At 28.2% G+C, this 21921-nt stretch overlaps 2 protein-coding genes across 2 annotated transcripts; one reads left to right on the top strand and one right to left on the bottom strand.

The window, feature by feature from the left end:
* Window positions 1–94: 94 nt before the first annotated feature.
* LOC113559441 (ATP-binding cassette sub-family B member 8, mitochondrial) lies at window positions 95–6232 on the top strand. The gene is made up of 14 exons (XM_026965271.1): window positions 95–290; window positions 718–994; window positions 1154–1309; window positions 1374–1519; window positions 1819–1894; window positions 1981–2121; window positions 2184–2342; window positions 2414–2617; window positions 3397–3516; window positions 3952–4055; window positions 4121–4295; window positions 4357–4535; window positions 5136–5283; window positions 6025–6232. Exons 1-14 carry the CDS (start codon window positions 229–231, stop codon window positions 6112–6114), a joined length of 2037 nt encoding a protein of 678 aa, XP_026821072.1. The 5' UTR covers window positions 95–228; the 3' UTR covers window positions 6115–6232.
* Window positions 6233–7381: 1149 nt separating this feature from the next.
* LOC113558168 (BCL-6 corepressor-like protein 1) lies at window positions 7382–20875 on the bottom strand. The gene is made up of 4 exons (XM_026963674.1): window positions 20719–20875; window positions 18335–18868; window positions 9154–9309; window positions 7382–8971 (listed from the first exon to the last, which is right to left on the bottom strand). Exons 1-4 carry the CDS (start codon window positions 20731–20733, stop codon window positions 7583–7585), a joined length of 2094 nt encoding a protein of 697 aa, XP_026819475.1. The 5' UTR covers window positions 20734–20875; the 3' UTR covers window positions 7382–7582.
* Between the last annotated feature and the right edge of the window lie 1046 nt (window positions 20876–21921).

Below are 21921 nucleotides of genomic sequence, written 5' to 3'. Positions count from 1 at the left end.
TGTTGTTAATATGGTATCACACTTGTACAAAATTGATAGTATTATCGGATATTTGAAAAATTAATAATTTATGCATAAAAAATATTGCATTATGATGTATGATGAGGCAAAAGTTCAAACTGTGACTACTTAGTACTTACCAATATTATATAAATTATAATTACAAGTATATATTGAAGTTTCCTTTATAGATTGGTTAATTTTTAATTCTCTATTAATCATATTGTCATGTTACGTTTGTTTTGTACCAAACCGTTCAATTTGTCAACATTACATTCCTTCATTCCGAGGTAAGTATTTAGGTTACAAGTCAAAATATTCAACTACAAAATCTGGACTTATACCTTTAAAATATGATAACAAATAATTAAGTCTATTTTTTTACTAGTAAAAATGTATTTATTATACTATAACAGGAATATTAACTATTACGTACCCGAGTATTGGTACCTAATAATTAATAAATAAAATACTGTTAGGCGATAGGTAATTAAATTGATGTTGGATTATTAATTTATTATGTTACTAAAGATGTTGCCCAACCATTTGGTTTTCATAAATCCATCATCACATATCAGGTCAACACATTCAAAAATTATTTAATTTAATAAATTTTTGTATATGATTTTATTTAACTCAGTAGTTGAATTTTTCATAGGTATTCGAAGTGTATAATTACCTAATTTAATAAAATATTTATTTTGTATTGTGCTACAGACAACCAATTAGAAATTATTCATTATTTATCAAAAATGCACCATGCAAAAAACCAATTCCTGTATCGCCAATCAATTTTAAATTAAACAAATTAAATCCTACATGGATGCTTGTTGGATCTGCAGGATATATTGGATGTAGATATTTATTTGATGGAAGTAATATAGTCCATTGTCAACAGAAAGAACTAGAAAAAACGTCAGGCAACCATTTTGATTGGAATAAGTTATTGTCTTATTTGTCACCAGATGTACTTAACTTAATAGCTGCTATTGTTGTAAGTATATTATAAGTATATTAGTAATTACTTTGGCTATTTGATAAAATAGATCGATGTAAAATTGTTATACCTTATCATATATTTTTTATTAATTTTTATTATAGCCATATATCTAAGGACAGTTAATCTAAGTTTTTTTTAATGATTTATTTTCAGGCTGCATTCATTGTTGCCCTGTGCAATTTAAGTATTCCAATGAACTTACAACATGTTATTAATACTATACTCAAGTTTGCAAAAGATGAAGTACCATTTGATTTTAAAAAACTTACTGACCCATTATGCAAACTATTAGCTCTTTACATAACGCAGGTAAAATGTTAGCAAAATATTTTATTTTAAAACAAAAATAATTGTTTAACAATATTTTGCTTAGGGCCTGTCGACATTTATATGTATAAGTATGCTGTCAAAAGTTGGAGAAAATGTTGCTATACGTATGAAGTATAATCTTTTTTCATCTATACTTCAACAGGAGTTAGAATTTTTCGATAAAACACGTACAGGTGATATCTTACAAAGGTAAATTTTTCATTAATAATAATTACTTATTATGACAAATTAAAATATTTTGTGTTTATGTATAAAGTAAAACCAAACATTTTTTTACATATTGAATAAGAAACTGTGTTGTATTAAAAATGGAATTCATGACAATATTGTATTATTATCATACATTTTCATACATTTTTCATTTTTTTTTTTAAATATTTTAAATTCAGTCGTAACATTTATTATTTAATTCATTTATAATAAATAGATTTTGTAATAATGATTAATTCTAGACTTGTTATTTAAATGTTTTAAATATTTATTTACAGGTTAACAACTGATGTTCAAGATTTTAAAAGTTCTTTTAAACTAATAATAATACAAGGCCTCAAAACTGTTACCCAAGTACGTAGGTTAGAAACAAGTTTCTTTTAAAGATTTTATTTTATTATCAATTTATTTTTTGTTATTCATTTTTGTTAATAATTTAGTTAATTGGTGGAGTATATGCTCTTTACAACACATCACCAGAAATGACTGGAGCTGTAGCTATCATTTTACCAACTATTATTATTATAGGCACATTCTTTGGTTCTATTTTAAGAAAACTTAGCAAACTGGCTCAAGAACAAGTATTTACATTAAATACAACTAAATGATTTATGTATATTATTTTTATTTATTTTATTCACAGGGTACTAAATCTACAATAATAGCTGAAGAAGTGATTGGAAATATGAGAACTGTTCGTGCCTTTGCATCTGAATCTACAGAATGTGAAAGATTTTTGACAGAAATTGAAAACAATGGATTATTGCACAAAAAATTAGGCTATGGCATTGGTCTTTTTCAAGTATGTACACCTATTTATTAAACTCTTAAAATATTTAAACTATTATTTATAAATAGTATTTATGTTTTTAGGCAAGTTCTAATGTGTTCCTTAATGGCATTGTTTTGGGAACAATAATCCTTGGTGGACAACTTATGACAACCACCCGTCTTGACCCTGGACAGCTTATGTCTTTTCTAATGGTTACTCAAATGCTTCAACATTCTTTAGGGCAATTTTCACTGTTATTTGGTCATTATGTAAAAGGTGTCTCAGCAGGATCCAGAATATTTGAAGTAAACTATACACATTTTTTAGGTTTTTACTATTAAACTTTATAATTTATATTAAATTAAGGATAAGAATACCACTCAAATGCCAAAAACTGCTCGTGCATATCTCATAATGAGTGCTGTTGTGTATCGTAAGACAACCAGCAACCAACCGTAGTGCATCTGAATTTTGACAGTTCAGTATGCAAATTTCGGCATTATTAAACTGTATTTAGTATAATTATTAAAGACCTGCATGGGCCGGTCTGGGTAGCTTTAGGGCCGGATGTTTTTTTGGACAAAAATTAACGAGTTGGACTTAAATGTAGTAGAAGCCGAGCCAGACCAGGCTTCTATGAAAAATGGAGAATTGTTCTACAAATTTAGTTATAATATATATTATTTAATTTTTTATTCAAAGGACTTAATGTATAAATAATCAAGTGATATTTGATATTGAAGAATTTTTATATATCATTTATATTAAATGTTTTTATTATAAATATGTTGTTATAAGTAAATTATAGTTATTGTTTATGAATGCAATATAAAAAAATTGACCTATCCGGGCTGGGGTTACTTAAAAAATTACCGGGCCAGGCTAGATTTACAACAAATGGTTTCCGGGTCAGGTCAGACTTATATACCAAAAATGGTTACCAGGCCGGGCCAAGCTTATTTAAAAAATTACCGGGCTGAAAATTATCGGCCTGTGCTGACCTTTAATAATTACCCAATTTTTAAACTATATTAATATTTTTATTTATTCAACTGGATTAATTATGTATATTTATATTTTTCAGTATATTAATAAGAGTCCTAAAACATTGATTAATGAAGGAATTAAGATTCCACATCATTCTTTTAAACCAGAAATTGAATTTAAAGATATCACATTTTCATATCCAACCAGACCTGAACAAGTAATATTGACATTATTGTAAATAAAGAAATGACAATTAATACTTTGATACAGCCATGACTTACTATTGTGGGTCATAGAAATATATTAAAAGTTAGAGAATTAAAATATATTGTTCGTGAATTTTGATTCCATGAGTTAATACGCCTAACACTGATATGTAGTATCCTAGATTCCTAGCCACCTAACACAAATAGATCAAATTTTTTGGAGAGGTCCTAAGTCTCTTCCATAATATTTTTTAAAACTAATGTTAGTTTAGTACTTTTTACCTAATTTTAACTGTAAAGAATTTGTCTACCTAAATATCACCCCCTCCCCTATTTTTGCCAATGGAGCAACAATATATTCTTAGTATATCAACTTTGATATTTTTCTATCCAGAGTATTGTATGATTAAGGAGATAATTTATATTTTTGAAACATAATTCTATAGGTTATATTAAAAGACTTTAATCTTACTCTACCTCCTGGTAAAGTGGTTGCTGTTGTTGGATCTTCTGGCAATGGTAAATCTACTATTGCTGCGCTTCTCATGAGGTAAATATTTTTGTTATTTTTGTTTTAATAAATTATTACTAATTTTTTGTTTGTATTGTTCATAGATTTTATGATGTTAATTCAGGAAGTATAATAATTGATGGTGTAGACATTAAAGAAATTGATCAGACTTGGTTGCGTAAGAAAGTAATTGGATTAATTAATCAAGAACCAATACTGTTTGCCATGTCTATCTTAGAAAACATACGTTATGGAAAACCTGAGGCAACAGATATGGAGGTAAAAAAATATATTAATTGAGTAAACAATTAAAATTTGAAATTGAGTTTGAATTTTTTAGGTAATTGAAGCAGCAAAAATAGCAAATGCTGATTCTTTTATCACTTCTTTTCCTAATGGCTATAATACAATTGTCGGGGAACGAGGTATAACAGTTTCAGGAGGACAAAAACAAAGAATTGCAATTGCAAGAGCTATTTTGAAAAACCCAGCAATACTTATATTAGATGAAGCAACAAGGTTTGTTAAAATATCAATTATGTATTTTTGTATGTAGTATAAACATAAAATTTCAAATTAGTAAATTTATAGTCTAATTAAAATAAAATTGATCTTTTCTAACAATAATTTCATAGTGGTCAAGCCGTACTTCGTAAGGGTTTATGCTAATTTTACTTTTAATTTATTGTATAACTCCCTTTAATAGTGTTAAATATTTCATGTCTGAGTGATTGTCAAAGACTGTTGTAATTTTGAACAGACTAGCAAGAAGTATTCTTAATTATTCTAGGTAATTATAGTTTTCACTTTAAACCAACTTTGGGTTACAAAAGTAATAACTCAAAATCTTTTAAGAAAGTATCGACTTAAACTTTAATAAATATATTTATAAATTAATAAAAGTATTATTAATGTAAATTTAATAAAAAATTAAGTATATACAATTGTTTCTGGTGATTGTGAAACCAGTTTCTTTATAACCTATATTAATATACTATTATACTAATGTTCTTAATAAAATGTTATGAATTTGAAACTTCATTTTGTACTTTGTATTATAAGATTACTGTAAGGCAAAACAAATTTATTATAATCATGAAAAATGTTGTTTATTTATAGTGCACTTGATACAGAATCTGAAATGCATGTGCAATCAGCATTAGAATCAGTAACCAAAGGAAAAACAGTTTTAGTAATTGCTCATCGATTAAGCACTGTAAAAAATGCAGATGTAATTGTAGTTTTGAATAAAGGTGAAATTGTTGAAGTAAGTAGTTGATATTTTAAGTAACTACTTAAAATTCATAAACATGGAAAATAAATTAAGGTTTTCTAAGGTTTATACATAAAACTATTATTATTAATTAAATCAGAAAAACATTAGAATAAATTACATATAAATACATACAATTTAAATTATTTATTTATATCTGAAAGTATTTCCTTGCAACTCACTTTCAGTTTACACTCATCACTTAATTCTCTCATATTTTTTATGTTTTTATTGTTTATTATTAAATTTATTCTATGTTCCACAGATAAAAGAGGTATTTATGCTAAATAGTATATTAGTATATATATTTGTAACTTACTTGTCTTATACTGTTTGTTATAATCCTTATAGTATTATATATGATATTCTCACAAGTAATATTATATGAAATACTTCAGTTATTCAGTAATTTTCATCAGTAAAATATTTTATTGAAAATGAAGTAACATGAACTTCCAATAAATGTATAAAAACATGCATGACAATTTTTCAACAATAATGGTTCTGCAAAACGTTAATATAATTCAAATGCAAGAGAAAAAAATACATGAGATACTTAAGTTAAAATAATTATAAATAACCTAGATATTTATACCTGTAATTATTAAATTTTCAAAAAAAGTTAAAAACTTAGATTTTCTCTAATACTTTTATATTTTATAATTTTATTAATCTTTTTCCTTTTTAAATAATTATTTTTTAGCTTTCTAATAAATAATAATATTATGTTCTTAGGTTGGGGATCATAACACCTTATTGAAAAGGAAAGGATTTTATTGGAATCTAATGAATCAACAAACATTAGACAAAGCGAGTGCGGCATAAATTATACAAGGCAAAGTTAAATTGAAAAGAGACTTTGTTTAGGTTAGGTAATATTGTTTATAGTAATATTGGTTGTTCTAAATATTTTAGATATTTTAGTAAATTTTGTTTTAATTAATTGATATTTATTTTTTTATTAAGTGTTATAAAATTTTAAATATTTACAATCTCAAATTATTATTATGGCATAGAACTATAGAATAGCTTAAAACCAATGATCTAATTAAAAAGTTAATTTTAAATTACTTGAAAATAAATAATATTTAAGAAACCATATTAAATAGTACATATTTTGAAATGTTTAGTTTAATTATTTGTTATTAGGTACTTAAAATTGTATCAAATTAAATTTTTATATAAGTTGTTGATTTATTGTTGAATGATAAATTATGCTATTTTATTTACAAGTGTTAAATTTTATAGTCACAGAATAAATGAAATTAATTTCAAAATTTTATTTATTCTATGGTATCGTCTTTTGGACCACATAAGATATTCAAGATAATATGTGTATTTAAAATCTGATACTGTGATTTAGCCTATTTCTTAAATTGGTTCATGGTGGGCCTAAAATAGATACATTTTAAACAGGGTTTGTGACTTATATAAAAAAAATGCAATCAATAATTTCATATCTACTTTATATATTAACCAGTGTATTAATATTATATTGTTTATGTAATATTTCAATTTTATATTTTTGTTAATAAACTGTAAAAGTTAAGCAACAATTTCTTTACCATTAAAACTTACCTGTAGTCCTGAATTATATAATACATAAAATAATTTGGTTTGAACAACTATTATAATATCATAATAATATTCACTAATTAAAAATGATATGTATTTTTGTATTAATTTGAAAATATATATCATTGATATATTATTATTGAAAAAAGGAGTATTTTTATTTACTTTTCTCTAAAAAAAATGTATATTTTTGTATTTACATTAGTTATTAGTTATTACTGATTGGTATATTACTTTAATAATATTCGTAATTTAACAATTTTCACTATTTGTATGAGTTGCATAAGATTACTAATATATTTAATTAATATTAATAGGTAGATATTATTTATGAAACTGATACAGCATGCCAAACTAATAGGTAATATATTAATTTATAATATAATATTGGGTAATATAATGTATTATTATATATCAATACCATACAATTTTTATTACATTTAGTACCTATATTTTACTATTTTCGTAGTATGAAAATTGATAGGTACAAGGTAGGTTGTAAATCATAATATTAAAGTAATTTTCAGTCATATTCATTTTTATTTAATAAACGACACGACAAATTCAAACTAACATAACAGTTATACGAAAAGTTGTGAAAGTACAAAACATTAACAAGTAGTATACATCATAAGTGTAAAAAAAGTATTAAAGTATTACGAACATCTAAACGAATAGAGTTCGCCCGCCGGGACGTAAATCAAGCATAGTGAACGATTTAATACTTCTTGTATTCGCTGCTGCCGGAATAGCTTGTCGACGGTGGTCCGTATGAGGAACTGATGCCCGACGATGAGCTGTATCCGCTGCCGGACTGGATGCTGGAGTAATCGGACGAGGCCGACGAGTATGATGATGGGGCGGCAGCGCTGTAAGATGTGGAAGAGTATGATGGAGCGGCGGCGCTGTAAGACGACGACGAGTATGATGGAGCGGCAGCGCTGTAAGACGATGCAGAGTATGATGGAGCGGCGGCGCTGTAAGACGCGGAAGAGTATGTTGGAGCGGCGGCGCTATAAGATGCGGCAGAGTATGACGGAGCAGCGGCGCTGTAAGACGCGGCAGAGTATGATGGAGCGGCGGCGCCGTAAGACGCGGCAGAGTATGATGGAGCGGCGGCGCCGTAAGACGCTGATGAGTAAGATGGTGCGCTCAAGGCGATGCTAGCTGCTGGTGCGGCGTAAGATTCCGATGCGTAAGCTGGTGCGGAGGCGATGCTGATTGCTGGAGCTGGAGCAGAAATGGCGTACGAAGCTGGAGCTGGAGCGGCGACGGCGTAAGAGACTGGAGCTGGAGCGGCGACGGCATAAGAGACTGGAGCTGGGGCGACGACTGGGGTCGGGACGGAGTATGGGACAGCTTGTTGTACTTCTACTGGGTATGGCTGTGGCACTGGGTATGGCACTGGTCTGCTGACGGTGACTGGAACTGGGTGGGGCACGCTGACTGGGACAGCCCTGGGAACATCAACTGGGTACGGTTTGTTGACGGTGACGGGAACTGGGTGAGGTACGCTGACTGGGACAGCTCTAGGTACAGACACTGGCACGGGTTGTGCGACTGGTACGGGAACGTGACGGGTCACTGGAACAGCGTATGGCTGTGGTACGGACACGGACACGACCTGGTTGGAAGTGCTGACTCTGGTTGGGACGGATGAAGCGGCTGAGATACCGTAACCGTAAGACGGAGCAGCTATTCCATAACCAGAAGAAGCGGCGTAGCCAAGACCGATCGGGGCGGCGGAGTAACCGAGTCCAGCGGAAGAAGCGTATCCGAGTCCGGCGGAGGAAGCGTATCCAAGACCGATCGGGGCTGAGTAACCGTGACCAGCCAAGGAAGAATATCCAAGACTAGCTGGGGCGGCGTATCCGTAGCTAGAGGGAGCAACATATGAGTGGCTGATGGGGGAGGCGAGGCCGATACCAGGTGAGTATGAAGGCAGACCGGAACCGTATCCGTATGACCCGGAGTATCCGGACAGACCGGAGAGTCCGTACGACGATGATCCTGAAAGGCCTAAGCTTCTCTTGTTGGTCTGTTTGTTATCGGTCTTTGCATCCTCAGCAACACAGTGAGCTATTAAAGCCAAACCGACAACACAAGCCTGTTGAAAAAAAAATGTTATAATACAATGAACTGGTAGCGATGGTTCACATAAACGTATTACAAATCGATATAAAAAAGAAATTATATCAAACTATTAACTGCGGAATATTTGGAATTGTAAATGAAATAATAAATACAATTCGGTTTTTCTAAATTTTTTTTTTGCGGTGTACAACTTACCTTGAAGAATTTCATGATGATGGTTATGATGGTATTGGTATGATTGCCACTGATACAACTGATGCCAAACACTGGCTCGCTAGGGCTTTTATAATTCTGCCGAGATACCGGTATTGTTTTTTCTTTTGCTTCACATTCCCCTCTGACTCCGTTAATCGTCCGTAATCATTCAAAATGACACTTTCTCCGCGACAAGAATATACGCGCACACTGTAGTTACGTCATGGTGGGGTGGTCAGTTTAGATCAGGACCAGTTTTCGCGATTATAGCCATCGCATTTCGAAGATGTCACCTGGCTATATCCGAAATTGTGTAACCGATTTATTTTAATGGTAATATGGTACAGTATATGTATACTGTACCCACGTCCATAACTGACCGACGAGTTTGGCAACAATTTCACCTTTTTTTTTCAAACCTATAGTATATCCATGAATCCGTTTATGTTGATATCTTAAAACGCTTGAATACGAAATTAGTATACGTTCAGGCGTTTTTATGTTATAAGCTGATATAAAATATATAATTATTGATACCATGCCATGTGAGTTGATTATTAATTAATTTGTAATAATAAATAAAAAGTGTGAAATCCCAATTATCTTATGTAAAATACAAAAATTTAAATTTCATTTTTAGCAACATTAAATTGTCTAAATTCATATTGGTAGGTAGGTAATTATCCAAGGCGATTCTTATACATGAAATGCAAAGTAAATGCAAGTACTCATTTCCTTGGAACGTATTAAGTTTTCAGAAATATTTTTTTTTACTTAATTTGAATTTATTGCAAGACAACATTTTTGAAAATAAAATTATATTTTTACATTTTACAATTTTTTTTAATAATAATATTTACAAGTATTTATAATTACATATTATATCTAAAAATATTTTCGTGAGAATCTTAATAAATACATATAAATTGCAGTATTTCAACCGAATAATTGATAATTATAAGTTAACTTGAACATTTTATCTTAATATTATATTGATAATTCAAGAAAAATCGTCTTACTTTGGAACATAAAATTAAAAATGTATGCTCATCCAAAAAAGTAAAAACTTAGAAATTATAATGATATAGTAGTTAAAAATATTATATTTTTTTCAAAAATAATGTTTAATATTGACTAAATTATCTAAATAAATATATTTCCAAAAACGTTTTTACTTTTAGGGAAATGAGTGTGAGTATAAAAAAAATAATTCTGTTACTAAAGTACGCGAAAATTATAATATTTTGACACTTGTTGACTTGTATTGCTGTATTGGTTATACTTAAACATTAGTATATTATTCATTTATTTATAATAAAAACAACCTAGTCTATTGATTTTTTCATAAGTTTTATGCATATCTATGTAAACTTAAATTTATTATAAATAATTATAATTATTGCGAAATGTTCTTTTTAAATCCATAAGACCAAAATATTTTAAAGCTTATTAAGTATAATTATGATAAATTATAATTTAAACTAAATACTTAAATTATACAAACAAAAATAATACTCTAAATCTTTTAAATGTTTGAAGAAATATAATGATACTTCTAATAAATGGAAATACACAGGAGATGTTTAAATAATGATATTTATGCATATATTATAGAAGTTAAAAGATTAATTTAAAGTAGGTACCTATATCTTAAAAATAATCTATTTTATGGAAAAAAACTGAAAATTCTATAAAATATAACATTCTAACAATAATATATTTTTTATTTAAATCTTATAAATATTAAAAAAATATCAACTCCTCAATCAAATTTTTCTAGTCATTAGGTTTATGTTATAAAATTAATATCATATTTGATTATTCAACATTTTTATCAACATAAAAATAAAATAATTATGCCCGAGTATAGGTACCTATGATTATTTACATAATTTATATACCTTGTACCACTATAGTCATTTCAAATACCTCATTATATAGGTAAACGTATTACATATATGTATAATATGACTTTAAAAATGTCTATTAATTATATGAAATTACAACAATTTAAACGTAAATATTAAACCTAATTTTAAGTAAATATTTATATTTTATACTGACAAATAGATATTAGGTATGAGGTCTAAGATTATAAGAACTTTTTTTTATTTATCTAAATATATAATATACGTATATTATATATCATCATTATAGTTCCTAGTCCAACTATTTGAATCGATATTATTGTTATTACTTATTAATTTATTATTTATTACATAGATTTATCATAATAATAGACAATTTCTAACGTCACACCTTTAATATATATATATATTTTATAGTTGAAACAATCAAGTTCTAGAGATTCCGGTCGGAAAAATATAAGTATATAGTGTACATATATAAACAGAAAAAAATTCATACATTTTGTAATCTATATTTCCGGTCTGTCGACTTACACATAAAAGAATATTATATAAAAACTAGAGAGTAGACTCATATAAATTGTTGTCATGTGATGTGTCAAACGCTGTTTTTTCCAAATATGTAAGAAAATTAACACAAGTTTTGCAGCAACTAACATTATATATTAATGATATTATTTTTATTCAATGGTTATTGCTTATTGGTTATCATAATATATAATTTTTATAAGGTATAAAAATATAACATTCGTCTAAAATCGTCGATTTAAATATTAGTGAAGTACTGAAATGTAGTTTTTATAAAAAAAAATATGAGATTATTTTTTTAATTATCAATCCAATATGAGCACCTATTTGGAAAGCCAAAATTTTAAGAAGCTACGTATTAGACAAGCATTCTATTTTGGCATTTTGTTTAAATATAATTTCTATACATTGGTAGGACACGCAAAACTTGTGAACTAGTCCACAGTACCGTCTTCTCTCCATTAGAAAAACCTAGTTAATTAGAGTTGCTAATAAAATATGTTTTCTGTAATTCATCGTTTGCTATAAAAAGCCATAGATCAATATATTTTTTTTTTTACTCAGAAGTAGTTACATTCTAACTAGGTATATACATGTTTCTTAGAAACTCAGAATTGTCTTTGCTCACCTATATACCTATTATTATCTTATTATTTTTTACTTACCTAAACCAAAATATTATAAGTTATAAATGTTATAATATATTATGACATTATATATATATTTTGACTGCAATTTTATTCAAAACTTGATAATTTATTTTTATTTATAGAAAGCTATAATATAAATAGATTATCTTATTTTTTTTTATGAAATTCCATCAATAAATTGTTTCAATTATAATGTAGTATTAAAATTACTGATAGTTAGGGCTGTGGATTCAATGCACTAAAAAACCTTAAAAAATTCTTTTAAAATGTCAAAAAAATGCAAAAAATGCCAAATTTTATTAATTTATGGTATTTTTGAAATGGTTTTCAATTTAAAATTTATACTTTATAGTGATATTAATATATTATATGCATAAAAATGTATTTATTTAATAAAAAAAAAATGTATAAAAAAGTTGATTTTATTTGAATTTTGATTTTGAAGTTGATTGATTCATTGATAATGCTATTCGCCCGAAACAGCTAAAACATTTTTTTTAAAGGTTTTTAAAGATGTTAATTGACAAAATGTAATTAAAAATATTGGAAAATGAACTTAAAAAAGGAAAATATGACCTAAAAAAGCAAAAAATGACTTAAATAATAATTAAAAACACCAAAAAATACGAAATAAAAGTTTCATAAATGGATTTGTTATTACATAATTCAAATTATGCACTAACAAAGCTACGTTTTACAATTATCAAAAAGAAATGCACTTTCCTACAAATTCACAGCCCTACTAATAGTAATATCGATTATCAAACAGCAATAATTATTTAATTATTACATATTTTATGGTATTCCCAACAATCCTAACTAATAAGTAGACATATTGAATAATTATTTGTTATAATGTGATTAATGAGCAAATTAAATTAATTATAATTAGGTATATTATGGATTTAAAGGTAATAGATAAATAGAAACATTTTAGAATGTATGTACCTACTTACCTATCAAATATATTTTACTTGAATAATTTATTAATTAATAATTATAACACAAAATATATTCTAATATAAAATATTATATTCGAATAATATCGTTTTTATAAACAGTATTATATACAAATAGGTAAGTACGGTATTCATTCGTGTAATATTAAATATACCTATAAGGAGTAGTATAATTTACTGATTATAACTTAAATCTATTGAACATCAATGGTCTATTTATTATTACTTATTACTTATTATTATATTATTATATACAGAGTGTAACAGATAGAACTGACTTTTGGAATAACTTTTGATCTAATTAATATTTTCAACTTTTTTTTTTATTTATCATTAAGAGACCCATAGCGCTACTTGTAAATAATTTAATTATTTTTATGTTTATCTTTTAGTTCTGAAAATAAAAAAAATTAAAATAGCCAATGTGTGAATCTGATTATAAAAACAATTTTTATGGTAAAAAGATTTATCTAAGTCAAGAAGTTTTTTTTTTAGAATTTTTTTAAAAATATTAATATTTTTTGATTAAATTAATTTGGAACGTAATAACTTTTTCAAAAATATGATTTGAAAATTAGCTGACATGAATATATTTTTTAAATTATTTACTTATCATACAATATTAACATTTAACAATTTTTGTCATGTATTTAAGTAGCATATATATATATTTTTTTTTTTTTGGTTACACCCTGTATACCTATTAAAAAAAAATGTTATTATAATATAATATATTATATAATATTTTTATTATAATTTTCAAATTCTAATGTGTTAATTAGTAAACATTATACGAGTGTTTATAATTCTTTGTAACTGTTCACTGTTGTTATCGTATCGTAATAGCCAATAGGTATTGGATGTTAGGTAGTCTGGTAATATTTAATGGTCAGTTTATATTTTAATATTTACTATTTTATAAGTTTACAACATATACTAGTTTGCGGTGGTTATCGTCTCATGCGCTCCTGCTCGTAACGGATATCGGTAAAGTTGTTTCCCCATTATGTAATCTCAAGGATTCCCAAGAATATATTACATATGATATTATATTTTGCTTTTTTTTATCATTGTATTATAATAAATGATGTAATATTATATCGATTCATTCTGTAGTGATTTTAAAAACCGCTCTAACTCTATTCCATTTTATTTACAAGCATTAAGTGACTATTGGGACATGTTTTTTTTCTAATTGTGAATCTTTTAATGATCACAGTTTATACTTCGAAAGTTAAATTCGTATCTTTAATTAATTTCTTAACAAAAGTTGATTTTTAATAAAAAATTAATAAAAACAAGTAAAATTATTTTTTTTTTTAATTAGATTATTTCAAATTATTATTATAAAAATAAATTAAATCAAATTTTCCAATAATGTTGGTAGAAAAGTTATTTACGTTATTAAAATATATATACTATTTTCAAATAATGTCGAAATAAAAAAAAAATTACATAGAATTGCCAATATACCAAGCGTGGATCCAGAATATATTTATGTGGGGAACTACCGTCCATTGCCATCTCCTCCCCTTGAATCCGCGCCTGAAATACACCCTTTTGTGCTAGGAATACCTATATCAGCTATATCTAAATCAAAAATCAGTATTTGAATAAATTCATTATTCAATTATTTTTAATTAATATATTTGATGATTCAGACAATTTTTTTAAACAAAGCTACAGATGTAATATCGTTTTGAATTATGCCAGTTTAGTGAAAGCGTAACTATTAACCAGATTTATTGAAAAACTTCACCGAATTAAAATAGCAAATAATGATGACCTTCGTAATTTATTATAATATTCTCAGATTATAAATTAAACTAGTTTTAAGGGTATTACAATAAATATTTTTAAGACATACATAATAAATTATGTTTGTTTTAACTTTCAAAGTAAAAGTAAAATTAAAATTATCTTACTTATTTCTTAGATTAAGATTATACTATAATGTTATACTATATAGTGTTACATTATTATGTTAACTTCCAATTAAGTTAAAAAAAAAACACTGTTTTCTCTATATTATATTAAAAAAGATTTTTTTTTTTTTATTTATGAGAAAACCTAATTTTATTATACATCTATTAACAGAACTGAAATATAGATAATCAATTCGTGTATAGTGTGTACAATATAGTATATGTGCAGGTATACTATAGATACCTACTACTGTCTACTATATAAGAACAATGTATTAAATACAATGTTCTCAAAGTAGATATTTTAATTAATATAAATTATAATAATATAATGTATATCTTAATACACAAAATACAAAAAATAGAAATTATTTATTATATGTTGCAGTATTTATTGTACTGTGTATAAAAATATAATAAAAATTAATTAAAACATTTTAGTGTCTACTTACCTATTTAGTTTAGACTATGGAAAATGACAAAATAAATAATTTATCAAAATTTAAATCTGAAAAGTGAAGACTAATTATTCTTAATATTAATCTGCAATAGCTGTGAAATTAATCGTTTTGAATATCAATCAATTTTATTCAAAAATCAAAATTGGTGAGATTGAACGGTTTAATATTTGACATATTGAACAATTTAAAATATTATATACATTTTATTTTGAATATTTTTACATTGGTATTTTCAGTGTTTAAACATTATGTGACTATTTTTTGTGTTTATTGTATGCTGATACTTTAATGCATTTTAAATTATAAAAAAAAATTAGGTATGTCTAATATACGAGTATATTAAGGACATAACTTTTTGATATAAGCCATGCGATATTATTTTTTAGATTTTTCTACTTAATACTAAATTATATCGATATATATATTATTATAATTGATAATTATTATTTTTGCATTTTGCTTATAGGTTACATACTTACATTTTTGGTATGCCTACTCATTATTTTTTTTATACAGTCGTATACATATACGTATATGCGATTGATTTAAAAACAAATTTAATTTCGAATAATTCATGGATTTATATTTAAAATATTAATTTTTCATTTAGTAGGTACCAGTGGCATATTTACGGGGAGGATATGGGGGATAGATCCCCCATTGGTCTTTTTCTTACTTGATAGGTTTAATAATATCGTACATATATTACAGAAATACAGAATAAAATTATTGAAAACACTACATTTTATTATAATATTGAAATTTTTAGAACTTGCCGAATTTGGAAATATTATGGTTGATGGCCGTAGTCAATAAACGACTTACTGCTTAATATGTATATGATTGAAAACAATTCGTATTGTAAATCGTAAAATTCCGTCAATCATCATTATTGTCAATAACGATCCGGCTATTATTATGCTTTTAATAATAAACGTTTGGTTGTTATTTCAAAACATATTGCAAGGCGAAGGTAAATATATATAAATAGGCATTCTAAACAATAAGTTCTGATAATTAAATGATATACTAATAATAAACAAACTTAAAAACTGAATACGAGTTATTATTTATTTTTATAATATTTATTATTGCATTAGTTGGTTTTTAATTCAGCATAATAATTTACTATTCATTATAATCGAACACTCGCGTTAATGCCAGTGCCGAACTTCCACCTAGGCAAACTAGGCAGCTGCCTAGTGGTCTTTAGTGTCTTTACCTTCCCAGGGTACCAGGATCCCCGGCCAAGTACTAAAAAAAGGGCCCTTCCTTAGTAGCTGTATTGAGATCCTGAGACCCTTAAATTTGGAGCACTAGCTGGTGCATTATTTTTTACTGTTTTGATTTTTCGTCCTATACATATATATTTGTTATTGATAATAAGTACAACTATTGTAATATTATGGTTTACTGCATCTTATAAAAAAATGATAATGAATAATAAATCTTAAAAACAAAAAAAATACAGTCTTATATATTTATGTATAGGTACTTATTGATAATAAGTATATAAATTTTCAACATTTTTGAGAAACAGTAGTAATGGTAAGTGTCCCTCCCCCCCCCGGTAGAAGAAATTATATATTTATATATTTGCCAACATATATCCCCCCTAGACAAAATCCTAAATACGCCACTGGTAGGTACTTATTTCAGATATGTGCATTTTTTGGTAATGTATAATTCATATTTTATAATAGGTTAGGTTATTCAGACCAAATAAATCAGAACTTATTTTATGTATATATTACATATTAATGGTATATATATATACATATAATTTAAAATCGTAAAAATATTTTTTTACAATTATTAATTATGTAGTTTGATTTATCGGAATAATTAAGTGAAGATTTACTTTAACTTTTAAGTCAGACGATTTTAATGTGTCGTAGACATTTGAATTGCGACATATACTTACCAATTAGACCAGTAAGTACCTTTATACAATGTAGAAAATATTTGATGCTCATGTATTTAGCAAGGGTCCGACAGCCGACGCCCCGACATAGTAACACGATTACACGAAGGAAAATGTACTGATAATATTGAATGTCAAGAATTTTGTATTGCTCAGTTCAAATGCATATAAAACATAATAATATATACTTAATGGTTTTATTTTTGCAAAATTTAAAATTAATACTTTTGGCTAAAACTTTGCCGAGATTGTTTTTTTAAATACAAATCAGAGATATTATATTCTAATAAATTAATAATTTTTTGTAGGTTAAAATGTATGGTTTTTGTATGTTTTACGGCTCCTGTACAGTATCACAGACATTAAACTAAACGATGGTACAATTTGAATCCAATTTATATAGATATACTTACTTACCAGACTAATCGTGTTTAATCAGAGCGGGGCTCATAATTCTACAAACGGCGTTTGATAAAATCTATGATTTAATTATTTAAATGTGTAAATTGGTACCTAAAAATATAGGGTTCAAACATTTCAAACCTCGCAAAGTAGATATTTATAATTTTATCCTCGCGTACACGCGCGATCTCCGAGGATATAACTTCAATGGTTTTTTTACAAATAAAATTCAATCTTTCCGAAGCCGCACGTGGGGTTTACATAACATAACACAATATTACAATATTATAAACTTATAATTTATTATATAATATATAATATAATCTATACCTACGCATTAAAATAGGTAAAAAAGTAATTAATTACAAACGGTTATTGATGCGCGACGCGACAGCGGTGCGTCGCGGACGGGCGAGCTTATCATATAAATTATAATACTTAATGGTATAGAAACACCATCAGTGGTGGATCGCGTAACTGCTGCTGAAACCGTAACCGTGGTCGTGACCGAAGTCGTAGGTTCCGTAACCGTGCCCGTGGTGTTCCTTGACGTAGACGGGCAAGTGCTGTTGCACGTACACGGGGTAGGGCACGGGATGGGCGACCGGGATCTTGACCGGTACCTTGACCGGGTATGGCACTGGACGGTCTACGGGCACCGGGACGTGCTTCTCGATGTGCACGGGATACGGCACTGGTTTCTCGACGGCCACTGGGTACGGAACGTGTTTTTCGACCGGCACGACGATCGGTCGGTCAACGATGACTGGCACCTCTTTGGTGACGTGCACAGAACTGATGTGTCCGTAGCTGTGGTCCGTGCCCAACAGACCGTAGTTGGACAGGCCGTCCCACTCGCTGTGTCCACCGTATCCATAGCCCAAGCCCCAAAGGCCTCGTTTGCCTTGCTTCTTTTCCGTTGGCTTCTCAGCGGAGGCGGCCTTCACGGCATCGGCGCAGACTAAGGACGCACCGACACTCACCAACAACATCGAGATCTGTATCAGTAATCAACACAATAAAAATCCGTCAAAACATTGTTCACGAATTTTTACAAAATAATAATGTATTAATATCGTACATAGTTGCTGAGAGTAAAATGTATATTTTTTGTACTACACAATTTATATTAAATCCCCCCCTCCAAAAAAAAATGTATTTCAACCATACAAATAAACAAATAAACACGAATTAGTTAAAGTTTCTGTATGAATAATATGTAGTACGTTATTAATTTATGTATTAACACACAGTTAATAATTAAATAAATATGATAAATATGTTACGTTATGTATATTATGTAAGAACGCGAACTGTCCGCAATATTTGGCAAAATTACATATTTTGTCTTTTGCCCGAGAAAATCTAGTTGTGACCAGTCTTATTTGGGGAAAACCTTAGCGCCTTTAATACTCGAATATTAAATATAAACAATTATAAAATAAATATTATTGTTCAAATATGATTAAATACGCTCAAGTAATAATAAAAATATAATGGTATTAGGTATTTCAAAAATTAAAAAAATTACTGCATTTAATTATAAATATACGATGAAAATATATTTTTATACAAATGATTAATTATTATCTTCCCGCCTTCAATATTATACCAATTAGGTATATATAAGGTGTGTATTATGTATACTTATAATATACATTATAAGGAGTGGATAAAATACGATAAATTGATTACGTGTAATGGTGGTCGTTATCGTAATAAAATCTTACGATAAAAGTCACTATGGTTTTGCCCATATTATGAGTTTGGTCATCAAGTCAAAAGCAAAAATATGAATTTTTTTCCAAGTATTGTGGGCAATTTGCGTGTTGCCATAATATGCAGAAAAGTATTTTTACAAAATAAATTAATATGTTTATATCAATCAAAAACAAAATGAACAAAAAAACTATGAAAAAAAAATAGTCCATTACACACTTTTTAATTTCAAACACTTAGTGTTGTATTATATTTTACAATGTGTGTCGTACTATACACAATTTGTTGTAGTCCCAACATAATTGCACTACTGGGCTATAGTACAAAATACTGACACTCGACTAATCTATACCACATTGCGTAAAAAGATATTTATTATATCAACATTCAACAAATACATAGTAAGTAAGTGAATAGTGAATGGTTGATATTTTTAAATGTTATATTGAACGATTGTAGAAACTACATTATAAAATAATATATGTTTGGTGTGTAAGACATTAAGGACCTTTTTCTAATAATATATTGATAGTGCAGATTTACATTTTTCGATTATAATTTAAGGGATTTTTATAAGCTTTAAAATTAAGATGTTTTTTTATTTTTTGACTGTTGAATAAGTAACAAAGTTAAATAATAAGTAGTCCTATTTGGGATCAATGAATCTAAATCTAAAATTCTATTTTGATTATTAACTAAATCATAATATTTACGAGTTATATATTTTTAGTGCCTTTTTCCTGTAGAAAATAATTCATTATAAAATTGAAATTCCTACATCACATCAATATTACAAAATATTCTTCATATACCGTGTGCTTTTCTCGGCGAAAAGCTTCGCATTTATTATATAATATATCTATATTGACATTTACACATTTTTATAGGAATTATATTATATTTATATACAAAAAAATAAAAGCAAAATCAGTAATATAAATAATCATAAAAAGATTTTGTAATATGATGAGTTGTACAAAATAAAATTTCATTAATTCTATCAAAATGTTTGTTCAAATGCATGTTTTATATTTTTGTTTTTTGGTAATTCTATTTTTTTTGCATTTTTTTGAATTAATAATCTATCATATACGTTCCCGAGTATACATTTATGATATTCTGTACTTACCCAGAACTGCTGCATGATCACGTAGTTTTCGCTGCTTGCTTCTATATACGAATAATAGTACACGAAACCGAATTATGGTTTCGGGAATACGATTATTGCAATGTCGTCGTGTGCTCCAGGTATACCTCGCACTGGTCGGTGGGTCTTGTGTGGTCCAAATCGGTCGAGCGATATCCATTTTATACGGACACGTCGAGGCCTCGAAAACGGCAAACGGTCCGGGAGGGGGCGATGTACCACGCACACATACTGGCGCTGTGTGTGCGATACGATACTTAGCCTCAGTCCAAGGGACATTTCCCAACACGCGCGCGGGGCCGTTCACCGCGCGATCCCGGTTGACCTCTGCCGCGGCGCTTAGGTCTCTTCCAGCGCGAGGCCCCGCCATTGTTACTTCACGGTTTATTCTCGCTCACCCACGTTGCATCATCGCCCTCCGACGTGTACAGTACACGACATCATGCCTGCGCTATTATTGTCATTATACCGTCCTATAGTATACATCACTAGAGTACTGCACGTACAGGTATATACTGCAAGCCGCACACGTTTCTGAGGATAAATATATGCCTATTATATGCACACGCCTTCGAGTATACGCGGTCCTACAGCATCGTTGCAGCTGCATCATGCGCGCAAACATATTATGTTATACGTTTATATACGTTGTATTGTATTGTTCGTCGACGATCGTTACGTGTGCGCATAATAATATTCTAATATTATTTTATTTTTCACTGTCCCGGCGAGATGTTTAATTAGGTTAGGTTAGGTTGTCGTGAACCGCGTCCTGTCGGCATCATCGCAGTTAGGTTATACTAGCTGAAGCGAGTAATCACTAATACGTATATTTTATAATTTTTACTTGGATATAATGGATTGACTTCATAGGCTCGAAATCATACCCGTTTTCCTTTAATTTAATAGGTGTTTTTCATTAAAATTGATATATTTTTTCTGAGTGTTCACGATTCGGGTTGTAGGGCTTAACGGGCAAGGGATGGATCATATGGCCATATGGGTATACCTATACATAGGTATCGGATATACTACAGTAGATTCTCGTTATGTCGAATCTCAAAAGGAACGTGAAAAAATTCGAGACACCAAAAACTTCGTGGTATCAAATTTTACTAAAATTCTTAAAAAAATTGAAAAAATTGGTAAATCATTTGTATACTTAAAGTACTAATACTGCATACA

Source organism: Rhopalosiphum maidis, chromosome 4, assembly GCF_003676215.2.
Source record: "Rhopalosiphum maidis isolate BTI-1 chromosome 4, ASM367621v3, whole genome shotgun sequence".
Taxonomy (NCBI): Eukaryota; Metazoa; Arthropoda; class Insecta; order Hemiptera; family Aphididae; genus Rhopalosiphum; species Rhopalosiphum maidis.
This window is presented reverse-complemented; position numbering and strand designations above follow the sequence as displayed.

Excerpts from the sequence above, each read along its gene's own strand:
- LOC113558168 (XM_026963674.1), bottom strand. Across the intron at positions 9,310-18,334 it reads GCAGCAGTTACGCGATCCAC|ATTAACGGAGTCAGAGGGGA; the intron begins CACTGATGGTGT and ends TGATTACGGACG. Across the intron at positions 8,972-9,153 it reads TCATCATGAAATTCTTCAAG|GCTTGTGTTGTCGGTTTGGC; the intron begins GTAAGTTGTACA and ends TTTTTTCAACAG.
- LOC113559441 (XM_026965271.1), top strand. The coding sequence starts at position 229 with ATGTTACGTTTGTTTTGTACCAAACCGTTCAATTTGTCAACATTACAT. Across the intron at positions 1,310-1,373 it reads TAGCTCTTTACATAACGCAG|GGCCTGTCGACATTTATATG; the intron begins GTAAAATGTTAG and ends TATTTTGCTTAG. Across the intron at positions 2,343-2,413 it reads ATGGCATTGGTCTTTTTCAA|GCAAGTTCTAATGTGTTCCT; the intron begins GTATGTACACCT and ends TTATGTTTTTAG.